The following is a 20,496-nucleotide window of genomic DNA, read 5'->3' on the forward strand; positions in this document are numbered from 1 at the left end:
TGACCCCCTATGAGGAAGCATATCGTCGTCAGTGGGAAGCAAAAATTCCTTTTTAACAGGAAGAACCAGGCTTAGGAAAGAGGCACCCATCTGCTGAGGGGAGGAAGACAAAAGACCTGCTGTGGAGGAGAGACAGAGATTAATAATTAAATGCAGAGTATAAACACATGGTGAGTGAAAAGGGGAGAAACACCCATTAATATACCTTCCAGAATCTTTTTATATATACAACAAGATGTCCTTTTCTTTCTTGACACAGAGGTTATTCACCTCTCCACAAGTGTGCTATAAAAATGAATCTTTTTACAGCTAGCAGTTAGCCCGCAGGCATTTGACCAATGAGTCATGTACCTTTACAAACAGAAAAACCAAGGCCGCAACGAGGTCATATAAATAGTAACTATGCAACAGGGTCAAAGACCTGAAATGCAACCGTCTGAACTTTGGTTTAAAGACTTTGCAGCACTTTTGTGAGAATGAGTTTCATATTGATATCAAAGATTAAGAGGACAGCATGACTGAGTTATAGCAGAACAGCAACCAGCTTCAGCTTTACATAATAGTTTTGTTTAATAATTCAACAAAATATCACACTGTTTCTGTTTATGGGCTTTAACGCAATCAGCGTTCAGAAAAAGAAGGCGGAGTAATGAAACATTGTGCAGTCTCCTCCCCATTCACTTTGGAAAGTCTCATTTTTAGCCTTCTGCCTCCATACCACACAGATACTCTCTCCTTTTTTCTGCCAGAGCTGGAGCATCAAAAAAAGTAAGTACACTAACAAATAACCAAATAGTAAATGAAAGGCTCAGTAAATATGGACTGTTTCTTGTGATTTACATAAGTGTAACCAGCAGGTTACTGTGAAGGGGAAAGTTGTTTCACAGTTTGCTACCTGCTGTTTGCAAACAAAAACCCAAAACAAACAAAAAAACATTTCTTTTTGTGCCACAGACTAGTTCTGAAGAGAGGGACATGTTTTATCAGAAACAAAGTAAGTATTACATCTGTGCAAGTGATCCAAAGGTGTGCTGAAAATAAGACTTCTTTGCAGTCAAACAGCACTAAGAAACAAAATATTTTGGGTAGTCTGATAGAAGTGATTAAAAAGGGAAGAGGGATAAAGACGTTAAAAATATGTTATGGATAAAATGAATGATTAGTACTAATAATAATTTTAAGCCCTTAAATTAGGATGATGGTGAGAGGTTAGCTGCTGAACCTTTTGAAAATCAGCAGTGATATACACCAAGGTCTAAGATCATGTTGAAAATGACTTAGACTGAAGCTTATCAATGGCGCAGCCCATATAAACGTCCTTGTACAAATCACCAGAAAGTTGATTGCATTTTGAGAAGGAGAAATGTTTTGTCACTCAACCAGGTGACTTTTTTGTTCTCAGCTGACCGCAGGTTTCTCCAGCCCTCATCATCAATAATCACACCAGCTGAACATTTGTATGTAACAATCATAAAACTGAGCTAATATTCGAATTTATGGTTAGAATGTGACTTGTACTCTAAAAGTGCTTTGAGTGGTCAGTAATATTAGAAACACATTATGGAGATTTATATTCAATTTTATTTTATTTATACAGCGCCAAATCACAACAACAGTCACCCCAAGGCGCTTTATATTGTAAGGTATACACTACAATAATACATACAGAGAAAAACCCAATCATATGACCCCCTATGAGCGAGCACTTTCGCGACAGTATCCAGAATGTGACTAGTGAGTGGTGGGTGGGTTCTTTTGCATTTTGACAGAAGCCAACGGAGTCTAATAACAGATTAAATGCCGTGTTTTTAGCATCTACATGGATGTTAAAATCACACAATAATGATTTTATCTGAGCTGAGCACTAAATCAGATAAAAACCCTGAGAAATCAGACAGAAACAGACAAAAAGCAAGGCTAAGCATCAGGCTTTCAAATGAATTAAAAGTGTCTGGGTCTTTGGTTGATTAATAGGCTGGTGTGGAAAATTGCTGCCACACTGCCCCCTCGGCCTGTGCTTCGAGGTTTCTGATAGTTAGAATGACTCGGGGGTGTTGACATATTTAAACTAACATAATCATCCTGCTGTAACCAGGTTTCTGTACGGCAGAGTAAATCGATTTGTTCATCAATTATTAACTCATGTACTAACAGAGACTTAGAAGAGAGAGACCTAATGTTTGATAATCCACATTTCACTGTTTTACTCTTTGGTGAAGATGTGGATACTGTATTGTTCTTTCTTTGGATGAAAGCATATCCAGCAATGTTTTTAGACTGAACAGTTGTATTTGCTTCATCAGTATGTTTAGTCCAGTGGGTAATCTTGGCACATGGTCTAAACCTTGTCTCTCTGGCCCATACATTATATGGTTGCATATTAAAAAAATTGATATTATTTGAAATGTTTTATTTATATATTTTTATGATGATTCTGGTGACACCTACAAGCTGAAATATGTCAGTCAAGCACTAAAGTTGTTTTGAATCAATGTGAAAACTATACAAATGTGCTTTATGTTTTTTTACTGGCTGTGGAAATAACATACACCACTATTCTCTATGTACTGCTGGTTCTTTGGATGTGTGCTCACTTTCCTCTTGGTTGACCAGAATAAATCTGTCACTGTGCTGGCTCTCTCCTATCTGCATGTAAACATGTATAAAAAACATAGTAAGTATAATCTTTGCACTCAGATTTTTTTCCCTGGAATAATATGTGGAAGTTCCTGAAATTGTTAAATCAGAATAGAATAGAATAGCTTTACTGTCATTGCACAACAAAATGTAACCCTCCTTAAAAGTGCAAGATAAGGAAGATAAAAGAAATGAAATAATGTGCATATAAAAGAAATGTACTGATAATAAATAAATGTACAGTCAGCGTATGTTTGATACTAACAGGATGATATTACTGCACTTCGCATTATATTGTACAGCTTCTGTTGAGTGTTCTGAAAGAATCACCTTACTCTGTCTTTTTTAGATATGTTTGATGCCAGGATTTTACTGTTGCTGTTCCTGTCTGGTATATACCCTCGTTATTCAAACACATTTTGAAATGATTTTATTAATACTTAATATAATATATACAGTCCCAATCAAAAGTTGAAGACCACTTGAAAAATGGCAAAAAAAAAAAATATTTTGCATGGTTGGATCTTAACAAGGTGCCAAGTACAGCTTCAACATGCAACAAGAAGAAATGGGAGTGAGACAAAACATTTTTTGAGCAGGCAATTTATTGGAAACAACACTTAAACTGAAACAGGCTGTTTTACAGCTGGTCAAAAGTTTAATGACCACAACCCCCCTCCAAAACAGAAATCAAAGTTCCAAACATGAACTCAGTAATGAGTAGCTCCAGCGTTATTGTTGATCGCTTTAAAAATTCGATACGGCATGCTTCATGCAAGCGTTTCTATGAGGTGAGTGGGAACATTTCTCCAAGTGGTGAGGACAGCTGCATGAAGGGCATCTACTGTCTGGAACTGTTGTCCATTTTTGTAAAGTTCCCTTGCCATCCATCCCCAAAGGTTCTCAATTGGATTTAGATCAGAGGAAGAGGCAGGATGGTCCAAAATTCTCCTGGAAGAAGCCCCTTGTCCTGCGGGCATTGTGTACTGCAATGTCCAGTCATTACCACACAGATGAGAGCCCTCAGTCATGAGGGATGCCGTTTGCTACATATGGACATAGCCAGCGGCCGTTTGACGCCCCTGCACCACCTGAATCTCCATTGTTCCACTGAAGGAAAAAGCACCCCAGACCATTATGGCGCCCCCTCCATTGTGGTGTGTAGAAAACATCTCAGGTGGGATCTGCTAGTCATGCCAGTAACGTTGGAAACCATCAGCACCATTGAGGTTAAATTTTTTTCTCATCAAAGATTAAACTTTCTTCCACTTTCAGTGTCCCATGTTTGGTGGTCTCTTACAAAGTGCAAAACAGTCACTTCTATGGCATTCAAGGAGACGAGGCCATTGAAGTGGTTTTTTTTGTTTTTGAAGCCCTTCAGTCTCAGACTATCTTATTGCGTCCCACCTCAGCAGCGATGGCGTGCTGTGAGAGACACTACTTATGCAGTTCAACAACCCAACCACATTCAAAAAGGGAAAGGTTTTTTTGCCTTTGCCATCAGAAAGTCATGACAGTCTGACTACCTGACAGAAAATGACAATGAATTGACATTTTTACACAGATATGGCCTTTTAAAGGCATGTGGTCCTAAACTTTTGATTAGCTGTAAAACAGCCTGTTTCAGTTTAAGCGTTATTTTGAATAAATTGCATGCTCAAAAAAATGTTTTGTCTCATTCCCATTTCATCTTGTTGCATGTTGAAGCTCTACTTGGAACCTTGTTAAGCTCCAACCATGCAAAATATCATTTTTTAAGTGGTCTGTATCTAACGTTGTTACACTGTCAACACCTGCAGGGGCAAGAGCATTCATGATCCACAACACCCAGCACAACCTGTGTCTGGAAGATTCAGCAGATACAGGTGAAGTCCAATTGAAGAAGTGCAACCTAGACTCTGAATATCAGCAGTGGATCTGGATCAATCGGGACATGCTGATGTGTGTCGCATCATCTAGGTGCCTGTCAGCCCAGCATAAAGGGCCAGTGCACACCCAGGATTGCCATGGACCCGAGGTGGATGCTGCTTGGTTAATATGGGACTGTGACAGGGACCAACTGATCAGTAGAAAGCTATCAATGCTTTTGTCACACAATGGCAAGCATGCGATCCTTGTACAACACAGCAAACACCCAAAGTGGAGATCTCTGGATCAGGGGGACATCTGCCAGGAAAGACTCAGTAAGACTCAGTAGTTATTGAACAGAAAGCAGCTTTTCTGTTCTTTGCACACTTTTCACACTGAAGCAGGATTTATGGTCCACCAAAGACAGTGTGTTCACTGCCCACTTTAGTCCAGGGCCTGCCTGTAGACCTGCAGTCTGCCTCTGTTGTCAGATGGAGGCAGTGTACAAAGTGTGTGTAACAGTTGGTCTACAGGCCACTGTTGCTGTTGTAGTTTTTGGTCTGTCAGCCGGCAGCAGACAAGTTCTAACACACAAAGAGAATTAAAAACAATGAAAATGTCCACTGCAGCCACTATCTGTGCTTTTTATGTTGGACTTTTGTAGTTTAGATAGATTTCTTGCTGTGCTCCCATTCTTAGTGAACTCTGCTATCACTCCTTCCTCTATTCTGACTCACTTATTAACCAGTCTACATTTGACAGATGCTTATGTCACACACTTCCAGCAACATGCAGTCAGGATATTGAATGACTGCAGGGGAATGCATCTAGGGTGGGTGGAACCCCCACCATTCGACTGAAAACATGTATGTGGACAGACCGTAAATCCTGCTTTAGCAATACGCAACACATTCACATATAAGTAGAAGAGGAACTCAGACAAATTTAAAGTGAAAGTGCAATAATGTGAATTCATGAAAATATATTGAAGTACCAAAAAGTAGTTAATATGCAGTATTCTATTAAAGTGTTCATTTATCACTTTAATTCTTCAGCTGATAAAGGTGGAGCTCATTTAAACTTCAGTGAATTTCTTTCACTAATCTTGTTTAAATCAGACTTGTCCATACATTGCTATTGTGCATATTAGTGACCTGTGTTTTTTGATTGCAGTAAAGATAGAAATGCAAAGAAAATTCATTGCAGCACACTCTTGTCATCAGAGACTGTGGCTCAGAGTCAGCTAACAGTTGGAAAGTTAGATCCACATAATGTACTTTGTATGTGTCAAAGTATCCTTGGGCACGATACAGAATCCCAAGTTGTCCTGATATATCCATTGGAGTGTGAGTGTTAGATCAAAGTGTATAGATAAGAGCTGTATGAATGTGTGTGTGATCGTGTGGATGAAACTTGTGTTAGAAAGTGCTTTGAGGAGGTCAGGTCACAGTGACCTGAATCTTTGGCCAACAAAATCTTTACAGTTTATCACTAAGGAACTCCAAATATATTACATTCAGAAGAGTATGTTTGATGAACAACACAAGTAAATGGTAAATGGACTGATTCTTGTATAGCGCTTTTCTACTCTCCCGGAGCACTCAAAGCGCCCAACATGCCAAATTCACCCAATCACACAAGCACTTTTTTTCTAAGCTTTTTAGTGCTTCCTAACAAACATGCGTACACATTCATAATGCGATGGATGCATCGGAGAGCAACTTGGGGTTAGTATCTTGCCCAGTGATACTTGGCATGCATACTTGGCAGTAGATGACCTGCTCTTCTGCTCTCCAACCACTTTATTATTACTGGGGCAGAGACAAATTTAAGAGCTAATATTGAAATTCTTAGTTTGCTACATTTGTGTTTGACAATCAAAGCTTCCGTGGGGTTTGTCTGTGCATCCTCTTAAGGACATAGGAGAGCTTCTGACGATTCGACGTACGAGAATGAAGAGCAAACAGGAGAGCTGACAGCTATGACAAAGGAACAAAGAGAGTATCTACGTTGGTTCTACCGCACAGAGGACCGTAAGTGCTGCTAGAATACTTGATCCAAATGGATGTGTAACATGAAATACTTGGTAATTTGGACAGTCTGCATATTTCTCTTTTCTGAGACATCGTAAGCTGAAAGCTTTTCTATATAGAAAATGGAAACTTTTCAGGAAAAAAAAGCTAAATGATGAAGCTCAGAACAAGAATTCTGCTCAGCAGCTTCTCAGCCTCATGCTGGTGAACCAGACCACAAGGGTCTCGGCACTGGTTCATTTTCATTACTCATTAGGCTGTCAGGGGGAATAGCTGTGAACAGTTCGGACAAAATGCTGTTAATTTACACATTTGGCAACTTGCAAAAATGTTGATACCACATATTTCAGTAAGAAAGCGAGCATTCAAAAATCCAGCAAAATTCACTAAGAGGTTAGTGTTGTTATGTTGTAAAGCTGTCATGTAGAAAATACTTTTATGTCATTGCATTACATTTTCAAGTCTTCTAATCAGGGAAACAGGGCACATCTGTAGATATGCATCTGTTTAGAGGCTAACATTCTACAGATTATCAAAAATTAAAAGTTGGGAAATACTGACAAGCCCTTATTTAACTCCTGTGTATTACTGATTCTGCAGTGTGCATATGATTTTCTCATATGAAAGAGGGCGGGGAGGTTTTTAGGTTTCCAACCTTATGGGTCATCAGGTTGAGAGGAGAAAACCAAGGACCACAAGGAAGATTATTGAAACTGTTTAAATCAAGGGATTTTGACGTATTTAAAGCACATGGAGTTGTTTAGAGCATGAACTATTGAAAAGGAGTCACAAGTCTCTTTTAATTATCCTCGCTGTGTTGCAGCAACCACATGGACATTTGTACTGCTGGGACTGGCTTTTGTCTGCCTTCTTGTTGGTTTTCTTCTGCTGGGAATGGGAGCCATGGCAAATAAGTATGACACAAAGTTGTTCGACTGCTATTTTTTTTTGACAGCGAACATACTGTATATTATATCAAAGGTTTCTGTACTAACTCAAACAGGAGCAGGAAGAAGATAGCCAAGTACAAGGCTGCAACATCTCTGCTTCAGAAAAATGAAGATCAGGAGCTGCTCAAAGAAAACAGCACACACCCAGCATCAGACATGCCACTGCAGGGAAACAAGCCTCACATGTCCAACAGTGACACAAGTGAGCAGAGCAATGCGGGAAATATTGTGGTCACATGGAAAGATGGCAACACCTCCTGCCTGTACCCAGATCCTGCAGTGGAAGAGAAACAGGAGGAAGAGAAGAAAGAGACTGTGACAGCTGCTGAGCTCGACTCTCCAGATGAAGTGAAGATTATGAGCTGAAGAGGTCATAGTGAATACCAGTGGCCAGTGGGAGTGGCACAGTGTTTGCTTTAATAATTGCTAATAATATTTTTCTGATGATTCTTATTTTCATGAGTTCAGAGTGAAATTTTATGAAACCCTCAAATGATCAGAAAACATTCGGAGCAGTTGCTCAAGTCTCTTTTTTATTCATTCTTAATAAAGCTCATAACAGTTTACATTACAGTTTCAGTGGGTGGTTGCGCTCATAAAATGTGTCCATGTGGGAACAAAAGTTGTATAAAAATGGTTCCCTGTAAAGGTATTCTAAAAAAAAAAAAAAAAAAGTTTCTGGTTGTAAGTTCAGATCTGCTTATGTGTGTTCCCCCCAATGGGCTTCACCATTGTTTGTGTTGGGGTGGCTAAAGAATAGAACAGAATGTTCTATTCTTCCTCCATCATGTGTTGTGAACTGAAATGGGAAAAACTTAATAAGATTTGAGTACTTTTGTGTGTTGTGCTGATGCCTCAGATATTATTGCATCACAATAAATCACTTAATCATAGTGCTTTGTTTTTGAAGGCCTTTCGGACTTGTCATTGTTCGTATAAATGTCTCTAATATGGGAAAACATTGCTTAGCGTAGAGGAAGAACTTCCTTCATGCTGCTCACCACATTGGAAGAGCAAGCTTAAAAGGCATGCATGTCTTTTTCTCAGTGACATAATGTGACATAATGGTTTGGTTTATCCATCATTTCAGTGGATGTATGACAACATTAAGGAGGTCATAAGAGAAACAAACTAAAACCTCAACATAAAATCAACATATTAAGAAGAGCCTTCCGTTAAGATTGCTCTGGCTTTTTCGTTGAACCTGCCAAATGTCTGTGAAGGGTGGAGCTGCTCCTGCTTCTTCGGAATCCTGTCTGCATAAGGACCTACAAGTCCTTCACAGTATCACAGGACATGCAGTAGAATGTGTCAAAATATCTTAAACCCTTTGAGTAAGGTGAGAGTGGAAGCTCTCCGTTTGCTCTGAGCTCTGGATGTCTTCACTGTGATCAGTTTCGCATTGGCAGGCACTGGCAGCTCCTTGTAACATGGTGTAGTAAAGGATGGGACACCCAGAAGTGCTTTGTCCTCGCTGGCATAGATGGCCGGGACCAAGCAGCCACAGGCACCACCTTTCCTTGCCCTCCTCACTGCCTCGTGGAAGACTTGCTGTACAGAGTGGAAGTCTTGACAGGCTGACACCTCGAAGAATGCACATCCAAAACGAGACGCCAAGGCCTCACCATCCGACTGACGGACCTGTCTGATAGGAAAAATTTCTCTGATTAGGAAAAACACCTTTACAATGAGTATCACTGTCATAGTCTGCAATCAACAGATGTCTTCATGAATGTAAACACGGGTTTATAACAAGGTGTAAACCACTCGTTACACTTAAGAACAAGAAGGCCAGATGTTTTGGCAAGGGCGTGTATGGATGTCAGTGGAGCTGGGTCACTGGTGTTTATTGATGATATGACTGCAGGTAAAAGTGGCCAAATTGTACCTAATTAAGTGTCTAATGAGTGTATATCGAAAAGGTGTTCTAAAGTAAGTAAAATTTACAAATTATGACTTTGGTGTCTTTTTCATTTCTCCAGGGACTTCTGAGACAAAGCTTTCTTCGTGTGGCTAATTTCAGTGAAAAGGTCTACAGACTAATTTACATGCTGCAACAGAAACACACACACACACACACACACACACACACACACACACACACACACACACAGATACCAGCCTGTATCTGTCCATGTCCTTCTTGTTGCCCAGAAGTATGATGGGAGTTTGTGGCCTGAAGGTTTTGTTGTGTGAGGCAAGTGTCTGCAGGTACAGCTGACAGCCATTAAAGCTCTCCATGTTATCAATGCTGTAGACCACCAGGAAGACATTTGCCCATGACAGATAACGTTCACTGTTCACTGGACCTTCCTACAAACACACACACATAGACAATCTCATTTTCTGTGCATTACTGTTGTCATTAGAGTCTAGACTAAAAGATTTTGCTAACAGCACAGTGCAATAATTATCTCAATTGTTTAAGTTCTAGAGAAATTAATGTGCAATGTTGCTGCTAATGGAGCTGACCAGTGTTTTGCTGTCAAAAGCTTGGATGGAAAAAAGTTGGCTAAAAAGCTGAGCAGATTTAGCAGAGTAAATAAATAAATAAATAAAACGTAAAAATGAAAAAGCGCGGGCGGGGGGCATTTTGAAACCTTAGGTATGCAGACAAGCTTTTATTTTGAAAGTTAGATATCTACAGGACACTCTCCAAAATAGATGAATCAATATCCCTTCCTTTGCAAAATGGGACGCACATCTATCAGTCAGCTTAGACCAAAACTTCTGGTCTCAGATATGCTGAAAAACCTTTAAATTTATTAGAAATCCCACTCTACTATTAATACAATAAAAAAAATACTACATAGAGTGTACTATACAGGTCAACGGATGTTCAAAATGGGCTTTATGTCATCTAATAACTGCTTACACTGTCAAGGCAATACACCTGACAATTACATCCAGGCTCTTTTGGTTCTTTCCACCAGTTCAGAGGTTTTGGTGCTGGATATATGAAGTCTTATCAAAGTGTCTCAACCCAAAATGTGAACACTGGTAAACTTCTGGTAAAGTTCACCAGGGAAGACACAAAGGATAACAGTTTGCCATTTCTGGACTGTGCCGTGCGCATTGAGGAGAACCTCAACATTGAAGTCTACCGGAAGCCCACACACGGACCAGTACCTCCTCTTTGACTCCCAGCAGCCTCTGGAACACAAACTTGGAGTAATCAGGACCTTACAACACCGGGCAGAAAATGTTCCCTCTAAGCCAGAAGGGAAAAAGAGGGAACACACACATTTAAAGGAAGCTCTTAAAACATGTGGTTATGTTTTAAGAGCTTCGTTTGGTGCTAATTGGGCTTTCACCAAATCAGCAAAGATGCATAGAAAAGAGGATCAGACACCAACTAGGGAGGATCAGAAAGACAAACGGAACAATATTGTCATCCCCTATGTAGCAGGTTTATCAGAGAAACTCAGGAGAGTCTTTTCCAAGCACAACATCCCAGTGTACTTCAGACCCAGCCACACACTCAGACAAAAATTGGTTCTTTCCAAACGCAGAACTCCTAAACCCAAACTTAACAACGTAGTGTATGCTGTACAGAGCAGCGAGGATTGCTCTGACCTCTACATTGGAGATACCAAACAGCCACTTCATAAACACATGGCACAACATAGAAGAGCCACCTCAAGAGGACAAGACTAGGCTGTCCATCTGTATCTAAAGGTCAAAGGTCACTTTTTTTGAGGATGCCAATGTTCACATTTTGGTCAGAGAAGACAGATGGTTTGAAAGAAGAGTGAAAGAAGCCATCTATGTCCGCTGTGAACGGCCATCTTTGAACAGAGGCGATGGCTTATGACACCAACTGTCTGCCATCTACAATCCAGTTTTGAGATCCCTTCCCAGACGCCTTAACACCCAGTCACATCCTGGGCCATTTGACCTCAGTCAGTCACATGATAGGGTGGGGCAAGGTTTCACAATGGGTTCACCTAAAACCTTGGCTGATTGTGACCCACACCTGTTTTCACACCTTGGCTCGTGTGATGAGGTAGAGGATCAATAGGGGGTCCATGACCCTCTTAGGGACACTCCCGATAGGGCTTAACAGACAAGCTTCTCTACCATTTGCTCTTAGAACTGAAGAAGCTTCTCGGATGAGAGGTGAAACGTCTTAAAGAAAGGTAAAGATCTCCAAAGGCTTTTCTTTCCAAGTTCCTTAGACTACAATCACCAGGATGACTGAGAACTGTCAAAGACAAATCTGTCGGACATTTTTCCTGGAATTCAGACAATAATTCTGATTGCTATAGTGCAGGACAAGGCGAAAAAAAGAAAAAAAAAAGTCAGATATATTCCTAGTTATCATGTAAATTTTCTAAAATTAACTAGAAGATTTTATTTTGAAAATGTTACACCATTGACACATCTTAATATCAGATCAGAAAGACTTTATTTATCCCCAAGGGGCAATTAACATATGAACCAGTAAGTAATTGCATGCTATTTGGGAAAAGTGCAAACCATTCTGGGGCTTTTATTTTGAAAAGCAGACATAGTCCACAGAATAATTTCTTGTATGAAAACCAAATGTTGACTCATACCTGTTCACAGGTGTCCATCACTCTCAGTGTGACGGGCTGCTGGTCCACCACCTCTTCAGATGAGTAGATGTCTTCTGTATATGCAAGGACACAGAACAGCCATGTCTAATTATTCAAAGATTTTCTATAGCTGTGCAGGAAGTAAACAGTTCTAGTAAACACACTAAGTCAGTTTTGGGAGCTGTATTTTCAGTATACTGTATATATTTTAGATTTTCAGTTTATCTTAGCTGTCTTTTCCATTAATGTGACTATTCTGTCTGCTTCATGCCAATAATCATGTGTAGCTTGTGGGAAATGCAACTTGTACAGTATACTAGGTGAAAAGGCTTCTTGCAGTTTTCTGAAAAAATGTTGAGCATGAAAAAAATGTTGAGCACCACAACAGTGGTTGTTTTCAGTCTGAATGAAAGTTAAGAAAGAAAGAAGCCCACTGCATGAAGGTTGTATGACTATCTGCATATTCAGATGCACCTTAGGGCTATACAAAGAAGGAAATTCAACATAGCCAGGCTTTCTTTGCTTTATCTAATTTGACAAAACTCCAGATAAACAGGTATCTCCAGATAAAACCTGTCAGGTTTCTTTGTTAATTCGCGCGTTCTGTTTCAGTCTCTAAGTGCACTCACATAAAAGGGGCGTTTGATGCATCATTTTACTTTAAAAGGGATCAACTGAGTGCAGCCATTGAGCAGATGAATGAATGCTAGAGAGCTATAAAGAACATAAAAATGTTGTAAAAGGCAACAATGCTACTGCAGATAAAACTAAGTGCAGAAATTCATGAATTCATCACAAAAAATAGAAAAATAATTATGTTCATTCAAATGAATTAGTCTGTTTCATCACAGCTGAGGGTTAAAGGTCTAAAACTTTAAAGTGCATACGCTTAAACATTACACGTCAGTCACTGTGTTCAGGTCTGACTTTGTCCCTCAGACAAGAAAAGAGGAGATATAGAAATCGCTTTCGTTTGTCACCAGGTCAAAGAGAATATACGGGTAAGTGCTTCTAGACCATCATACAGTTTTTGTAATTCTGCCTCTGTACACCATCACAGAGGATTTTAAATCAAATCATCAAGATGTGATTAAAGTGCAGCCTCCTTTACTCACCAACATCTCCCTGGAGCTCCTATCAAGACTTTCGGTGAACAGCCACCAAATAGAAGCTCAACACAACATATTTTATAAACTCTAGATCATTTATTTACTCAGTTTGTCACAGAAAAACAGAGGAACATGCCTCTCTTGGGGCAGCTGTAGATCAAAAGGTTGAGCAGGTAATCCACTAGGGTTTGATACATGGCTGCTCCAGTCTGTATGCCAAAGTACTGCTGGCAAGATACTGAACCCCAGGCTGCTCTCTGATTTATCCACTGGAGTGTGAATAATAGATCAAAAAAGCCAGGCCACTCTCCTGACAACAAATCCATTGACTGTGCAGTTACTTTTTAGCCTCTGAAAATTGGGACTGTGTACAAAAATGTCCAAAATGTGAAAGTTTGTTTTTAAACAAATCTACAAATCTGAGTCATTTCTAATGTATCATTTGCACATGCAAATTCCAGCGAGAACGTTAAGGATCCACAGGTTGTACATATGATTCTCTTCAGCACTGAAGCAAAATATCACTCACAGCATACTGCAAGTAAAAGAATTAATGAAAATGAAACATATTCAGCAAATTTTCACTTGAAACTCTGAACATAATCTGCTCCAGAACAGCATGGGGGTGGGGTGATGCACTCAAGAGTGAAAATGTGTCCCACAGAAACATAACAAAAGTCACACTAAAAGGAAACACAACAGGCTGTTGAAAATTACAATTGTAAAATACAAACAACAATATGGTGAAACTGTGGCTTCCAAGATACAACACAAATACTAGAGTATGAAGGGGAAATATACTGGGTGGAAATTTCAGTTTAAATACAGCACATAAATAGTAAAAATCTTCTCCCTCACTTTCACCCTGCAGTAAATAGTATTGCCAGTCACCATCAACCAGCAATGCTGTTTGTTTTCTTACCTAGGTTAGGGTCGTATTCAGTGATGAAGCGTTTTGTGAGGAATTTGACTGTCAGTGCTGTAAAACAAGAACAAAGACAGAAGAGAGTCTATGGGAGTGACCATGGAGCGTCAAGGGACCAAGGTCAGTGAGGGTCATGAGAAAGCCATTGCTACAAAAACACATTGAACATTTGAGGGAAAATGCTAAATAAAAACCACCCAGGAAATTATGGAACTGTCCATCTCATAAAACAACTTCTTCTGGAAAGTTCAAACGTTTTGTTTCTACTTACTACAGAAAAATCTTTACTTTTTTTTTTTCTTTTTAAATTTCCTGGTGGATCTGGTGTTCATGCAGGCTCACTGAAGTTGTGACTTTGTGATTCTTAAACATGAATTGCTAAAACACAGAATAGTTATTTGGTTGCAAGTAAAAACTATAATTAGTGACAAGAACAATCTAGCAAATCAGTCAGCCCTCATTTTAAAAAGGAAGATTAAAAAATCTAAACATCTGTTGCAGTGAAAGATTAAAAGACCTGACTTCCCGCAGCCCATCACACCAAGAATCACCAGGTTACATTCAGCAGGATTACACATCTTCACCTTCCCAAACATCACCGACAGGAATATCTTCAGACAGACCGTTACACAGACTTATTCCTGGCAGATACCCCCTGCTTTCAGATGATGCTAACAGGGAGAAAATAGACATCCAAACATGCTGAATCTGAGAAATATGCTTGTTTTCTCTTCTCTCAGATGAAAATACAAAAATGAAAATAAAAAGACGATAAGATCCAGATGTGTGCTGTGATCACAGTGTTCCTCTACTGCTCCAGGGAAAGCAGAGACAGTGTCGTGTGCAAATGATGCATTGACCTCTCCATTTTAGGAAAAAGATTTCAAATGGAGCCTGTAAAAGCTGAACTGAACTGGACGGAAGCACCACCAGGTTTACTGAGTTGATGCTGTCCCCATGCTAGTGGAGGAAATTGTTTGTCTGATTTCACTCAAGAGAGGGCTCAGACATCCATCCTTTGATAAATAAACTATATATTTGTAACTGTGTTTATCTTACCTCTGTACAGGGACAGTCCAAGCTTTTCTGGGTGCCAAAGGAGATTCCTGCAGCACATCTTCGTTCCCATTTCAAGTTAAAATCTCCCATTAAAAGAAAGCACATTTGTGATCAGATTAGCAGCCTCCCTTTAACAAGATAAACCTTAACGATGCAAAAGTTAGGAAAGCACTGTTACAGCAGCCAAATTATTAGGACAACCTACATAAAATTGTTTAAATAGATAAGATAAGGTAAGATAAGACTAGAAAGCGAAAATTTCGGAAGAAATTTTAAGTGTGCCTATGCTGCTGCTAATCAGTGTAGTTTGCCATTCATACGGCTGCTTAGGGCAAAACTCAGAAGAGCAGCCATTCTCCACCATGAACTATGGTAAAACAAACACCGCTCACGCTTCACAGATGACAGCTTACAATTTTGCGTAACAATGAGGTGACTTCGTACAGCGCCGATTTGCAGACGCTGTGCACACAGGTTCATGAGCAGAAGTCTCATTGTACCATGGCAGACCCGACAATGTTTGCATGAACACGCTTTGAAGCATTACGTTATGGACCACTTTTCACACATGGTTGGTTTACCCACAAAGCCGGCTGTAGCTTTTCAACTCACAGCCCGACACACACCCAAAAAACAGCCGAGAGAGCACAGACTACGCCCGAGAGGCGTGATTGCAGATGCCGCTCAGGCGGGTCCACCTCCCCGCCACACACATCAAACACGTAAAATAAAGATTTATGCACTTTTGCATTCACTTTTTGTTTTTTGTTATTTTTACACAGTGTTCTGAATGATGAACAACGGTCTACAGCCAATCTTGTGTATTATTATACAAACTTTGGTTGTAAGATTCAGATAACTATTTAATAAAAGCTAAATATTTTATATGAGAGTAAGAAAGAAAAGTATATCCTTGTGTCCACCTTTCTCTGTTAATGCCCTACCTGGCCCCCTGGCAAAAGCTTTGCTAGATCCGCCCCTGCACAGTTACCAGCTGTCAGCTACACAAAAAAGGAGCTTGGTCTTTATTTGTCTCTCAGAAACAGTGCATAACTTCCCTTCAACTCATTCATGTCACCTAAAGGGTAAACCTGTTTCTCCATCACCTGTTCAGCTCTGATGATTCAGTAAGGACATCTCCTGGTTTGGACCAGCCCTTTTTTTAGCTGTGGCTCCAGCAAACATCAGCTGATACTAGAAATTAAAATCAAATGAATTCTAACAACAGCTGATCAAGCTTAAACATGCTGCTGTTGTTAAGCGCAATAAACAAGTGCGAAAAGCCGATCATTGATCAGTTTCATGATTGAAGTTTCAACAGGCGAGAGAATGACAAGGGAGGCTTCCTAAGGACAGAATAAATCATAATAATTTCTCTGAATGTGGGACGATTCCGTTTGTACGGCAACTCTACGAACTAACCCTTATGAATAAAATAAAGTTCAACGTCAGTAACTTAGCAGGCACACAGCTGTATAGAAACTCCCGTTGTGCTAGCTAGCACGCAGTACTATTGTAAAAGGTCAGCACAACAAAAATAAACTACACCTAAACTCGGTTTATATCTGACCCAAATAGAGTGCAGTTCATAACTTCTTACCTGAAATTCAGTTCACCTCACGCTCCTGCCTTCGGTTTCCAGCATCATCGGCCCATATAAACGAAAAATAAGTCCAGCTAAAACACAGACTGTTGGCGAGCGATTGGGTGGTCAAACGAGTTTCAGCCGCCTCACTGTAAGCCAAGCCCATGTGCTTTTTCAGGAAGGGTCGCTAGCGGCACTAGCTATCAGCAACACGTAAGAGAACTGTTGCTAATATGGGATATCTTGATAAAACGAGCAGATATTTGAAGTTTACACACCTACATTCTCGCCTGAAAATATCTTAAAAGTTTATTTTGTGACCTAGAAACACGAATAAAAGACATATAAAACGAAGTGGTGTCCGACATTGTTTACTCTGTAGAGGCGTGCTATGAATTGTGGGATATGGAGTTTTCCACCAAGCATACACCCTTTAGGCCGTACTACTCCCAGTATACCACTAGAGAGAGCCAACACACCACAAATGAACTCTGTTTCTATGGTGCCAAAAGAAGAATCTATCTCAGGAGCCTAGAAATTGGCCTAAATTTGCACTAAAATCTAAATATTTATAATAATAATAATAATAATAAATCCGACAAATAGTAATAAGTGTGCCTCTTGGCATAGGCACACTTAATAATAAATCCGACGAATAGTAATAAGTGTGCCTCTTGGCATAGGCACACTTAATAATAAATCCGACGAATAATAAATCCGACGAATAGTAATAAGTGTGCGTCTTGGCATAGGCACACTTAATAATAAAAAGAATAATAAATCCGACGAATAGTAATAAGTGTGCCTCTTGGCATAGGCACACTTAATAAGATAAGATAAGATAAGATAAGATAAGATAAGATAAGATAAGATAAGATAAGATAAGATAAGATAAGATAAGAAGAATTTTATTTATTCCGAGGGAAATTGTTTCATCATAAAGATGCTCAATGCAGCAGGAGAAACAGAGGAACAGAGGAATAAAGATATACAATAATATACAATAAGAATTGTAGGATACAGTAGTATACAGTAGGATAGTTCAAATATAACATCAAAATAACTCTAACAAGTAACAATATAACAATATCCTGTAAAATAAATAACTATCAGTGCAGGTGATTATAAAAAAGTGACATAGTATTGTGCAATGAATAAAAAGAGGGTAGCAGCGTATGATGGGGGGGTGAGAGGGGTTGTCCATGATACAGAGAAGCTTTTTTAGCATTCTCCTCTCAGACACCTCCACCAGGTTCTCCAGTCTGACACCCAGGACGGAACCAGCTTTTTTAATCAGTTTGTTCAGCCTGTTGGCATCAGCTCTCTTCACCCCACTGCCCCAGCACACAGCTACAAAGAACACAGGACTCTCAACCACAGAGTGATAGAACATGGTCAGCATTTTCCCACAAACATTAAAAGACCTGAGCCGCCTTAGTAGGAACAGCCGACTGTGCCCTTTCTTGAAGACAGTATTGGTGTTCTTGGACCAGTCCAATTTAGGGTCACTGTGTACCCTCAGGTACCGGTAGTCCTCAACTACCTCCACGTCAGCCCCTCTGATGGTGACAGGGGTAGGAGGAAGAGCATGCTTCCTAAAGTCCATGATCAGTTCCTTTGTCTTTGTGATGTTAAGTTGTAGATGGTTTAGCTCACACCACTCAACAAAGCTGTCCACCACACTCCTGTATTCCTCTTCCTGTCCATCCCTGATACAGCCCACAATGGCAGTCATCAACGAATTTCTGCAGATGACATGACTGACTCTTGTACCTGAAGTCAGACATGGAGAGGGTGAAGAGGAAGGGTGATAGGCAATGTTCCCTCTAATTTTTCATGTGTCTGAGCGAACACACAAACTCCCTGAGCGATCCCTTGGATCACTGTGAGCGACATTAGACATGTGCACTGTGGTCACGCCAGCATTGAATCCATCCAAGTTACATGGTTTATTAAAATTAAAATTAAAAAAATAAAATAAAATTACAGTATTTACATTTCTGTTAGACTACTTTTAATTAACTGCTTTAGCCCAGTTACAATGAAAGTTTAAAAAAAAAAAATCTTGTTCATGACCTGTGTAGTATATTAACACTATTGGAAGTAAAAATAACTTGAACTCCAATTTTGAAAACACAACTTTTCTTTTTTTTTTTTTCTTTTTTTAAATAAAACTCTGACTTGTATTATGAGTCTGTGGTCTGTGAAAGAGTCCTGTAACTCTCTGTCTGCAAAATACAGTATATAATGACCAATGCTGGGCAATTAATTATATAGTTACTTCTTCAAAAAAGTAACTGAGTTTTGCAAACAAGTTTTTTTGCAGCTGTTTATCTAAAAATGCTGCCAAGGCGGTTTTTTAAGCAAACATTTCAAAATACTTACAGAACAATCAGCTGTTCTGCATCAAATCTGATGCCACACAAATTATTTGTGCCACTCCAAAAATTAATTTCTGTCCACTATCAGATAAAGGAGAACAACAGCCTGATACCTGCAGGCCTGACAACAGGAGATGTATCACTCCTGTAACACCTGTAACATTCAGCAGCCGCCTCATTGTTCTGACACACACAACAAAACTATTGACTACACCACACACTAACTACACAAGATTTGCGCTAAACGTCGCAAATCTCTCACATCTCAAAACACCGCCGTCACTCCTAAAACTTCCCCCCGTTTCTTAACAACTAGATGCCATGTTTTGATTGGTCGACATGGTACATTTTGCGACTAATGGGAAAGGGTGGGGTGTTTTGGTTTCGTCTTTGCTCACAGGCGGAGAGTGCTTTCGAGCGTTTTCCGTATAAAACGCCGTTTTTACCCTTTCTTCCCGCAGTAAATATAAACAACGATAGTATTCAGGAAGAAAACCAAACATTGCATATATTTTTTTTTTTTATCATAACTCTGGTTTTACGTGGCCTATCAACACAATTTAAAAACTGGTATAAAGTCCACACTTTTTCCGTCAATTGTTCCGTCTGTCCTGCTCACATCTCCAATGGTTGTACACGTTGTCATTAACGTGGCTTAACTCCACATCAGCCACGCTTTGCTAGCTAAAACACCGGTGTCGGCACATATTTACTTTAATTTCAATTCAGGTTAGAATTTTTTTTGTGTGCGCAACGCAGATTTTCTCTGCGCAGAGACCGTGCCAACAGTGCGCAATTGTGCACGTGCGCAGCTTAGAGGGAACATTGGTGATAGGACAGTCCCCTGTGGCGCCCCTGTGCTGCTCAGGATGTTGTCTGAGTGGCAGCTCTTCAGACGGACATGCTGTGGTCGATTTGTTAAATAGTGTGTAATCCCAGCTATGGCGGGACGTCCACCGGCATTTCCGTGAGCTTTTTCCTCGGCAGTAATGGTCTGATCATGTTAAAAGCCTCAGCAACAGGACCACTCTCAGCACCGACCAAGTGTGTTTGCTTTTAGAACTGTGTCTTAATTCCACCTATTTGACATACAAGGGTCAGTACTACAGTCAGAAACATGGGTGTGCCATGGGTTCCCCAGTTTCGTCCACTGTGGCCAACTTGTACATGGAAGAAGTGGAAAAGAGGGCTTAGTTATCCTACCCTGGAACACCACCAAGTCATTGGTTCAGGTGACATCTGAACCAATGACACAAAATTACATCTCAGGACGTACCACAATTTACAGATCACATTAACTTGATGGACCAACACATAAAATTCACCAGGGAGGATATGAAAAGTGGCAGGTTAGCCTTCTTAGACTGTGAGATTTCCATCAGTAATGGGGGACATTTAAAAGATGATGTG

The 20,496-nt window shown here is 39.9% G+C and overlaps 2 protein-coding genes across 10 annotated transcripts; one reads left to right on the top strand and one right to left on the bottom strand.

The window, feature by feature from the left end:
• The first annotated feature begins 597 nt into the window (after positions 1–597).
• si:cabz01068815.1 (solute carrier family 51 subunit beta) lies at positions 598–8,361 on the top strand. Of its 5 annotated transcripts, XM_039607854.1 has the most exons (8): positions 598–768; positions 955–994; positions 2,614–2,674; positions 2,987–3,028; positions 4,437–4,820; positions 6,402–6,518; positions 7,342–7,432; positions 7,522–8,361. In XM_039607854.1, exons 1-8 carry the CDS (start codon positions 650–652, stop codon positions 7,832–7,834), a joined length of 1,167 nt encoding a protein of 388 aa, XP_039463788.1. In that variant the 5' UTR covers positions 598–649; the 3' UTR covers positions 7,835–8,361. The 5 variants fall into 5 exon arrangements, with proteins under 5 accessions (XP_039463788.1, XP_039463791.1, XP_039463792.1 ...); XM_039607856.1 differs by lacking the exon at positions 955–994 and having other exon boundaries at positions 695–768; XM_039607855.1 differs by lacking the exon at positions 2,614–2,674 and having other exon boundaries at positions 698–768.
• On the bottom strand, positions 7,984–16,868 carry rasl12 (RAS-like, family 12). Of its 5 annotated transcripts, none has more exons than XM_039607861.1 (6): positions 16,721–16,868; positions 15,121–15,203; positions 14,059–14,115; positions 12,028–12,101; positions 9,591–9,781; positions 7,984–9,113 (listed from the first exon to the last, which is right to left on the bottom strand). In XM_039607861.1, the coding sequence occupies exons 2-6, from the start codon at positions 15,188–15,190 to the stop codon at positions 8,780–8,782; spliced, it is 726 nt and encodes a 241-aa protein (XP_039463795.1). In that variant the 5' UTR covers positions 15,191–15,203; positions 16,721–16,868; the 3' UTR covers positions 7,984–8,779. The 5 variants fall into 5 exon arrangements, with proteins under 5 accessions (XP_039463795.1, XP_039463796.1, XP_039463794.1 ...); XM_039607862.1 differs by lacking the exon at positions 16,721–16,868 and adding an exon at positions 16,227–16,242; XM_039607860.1 differs by lacking the exon at positions 16,721–16,868 and having other exon boundaries at positions 15,121–15,449.
• Between the last annotated feature and the right edge of the window lie 3,628 nt (positions 16,869–20,496).

The sequence above is a fragment of the Oreochromis aureus genome, unplaced genomic scaffold (assembly GCF_013358895.1).
Source record: "Oreochromis aureus strain Israel breed Guangdong unplaced genomic scaffold, ZZ_aureus HiC_scaffold_60, whole genome shotgun sequence".
Taxonomy (NCBI): Eukaryota; Metazoa; Chordata; class Actinopteri; order Cichliformes; family Cichlidae; genus Oreochromis; species Oreochromis aureus.

Coding starts and splice junctions, on each gene's coding strand:
- si:cabz01068815.1 (XM_039607854.1), top strand. CDS start 650: ATGAAACATTGTGCAGTCTCCTCCCCATTCACTTTGGAAAGTCTCATT. Junction 6,519..7,341: donor GTTCTACCGCACAGAGGACC/GTAAGTGCTGCT, acceptor GCTGTGTTGCAG/CAACCACATGGACATTTGTA. Junction 7,433..7,521: donor ATGGGAGCCATGGCAAATAA/GTATGACACAAA, acceptor TAACTCAAACAG/GAGCAGGAAGAAGATAGCCA.
- rasl12 (XM_039607859.1), bottom strand. CDS start 14,754: ATGTCTATTTTCTCCCTGTTAGCATCATCTGAAAGCAGGGGGTATCTG. Junction 12,102..14,058: donor TGAATACGACCCTAACCTAG/GTAAGAAAACAA, acceptor TTGCATATACAG/AAGACATCTACTCATCTGAA. Junction 9,782..12,027: donor TGATGGACACCTGTGAACAG/GTATGAGTCAAC, acceptor GTGTGTTTGTAG/GAAGGTCCAGTGAACAGTGA.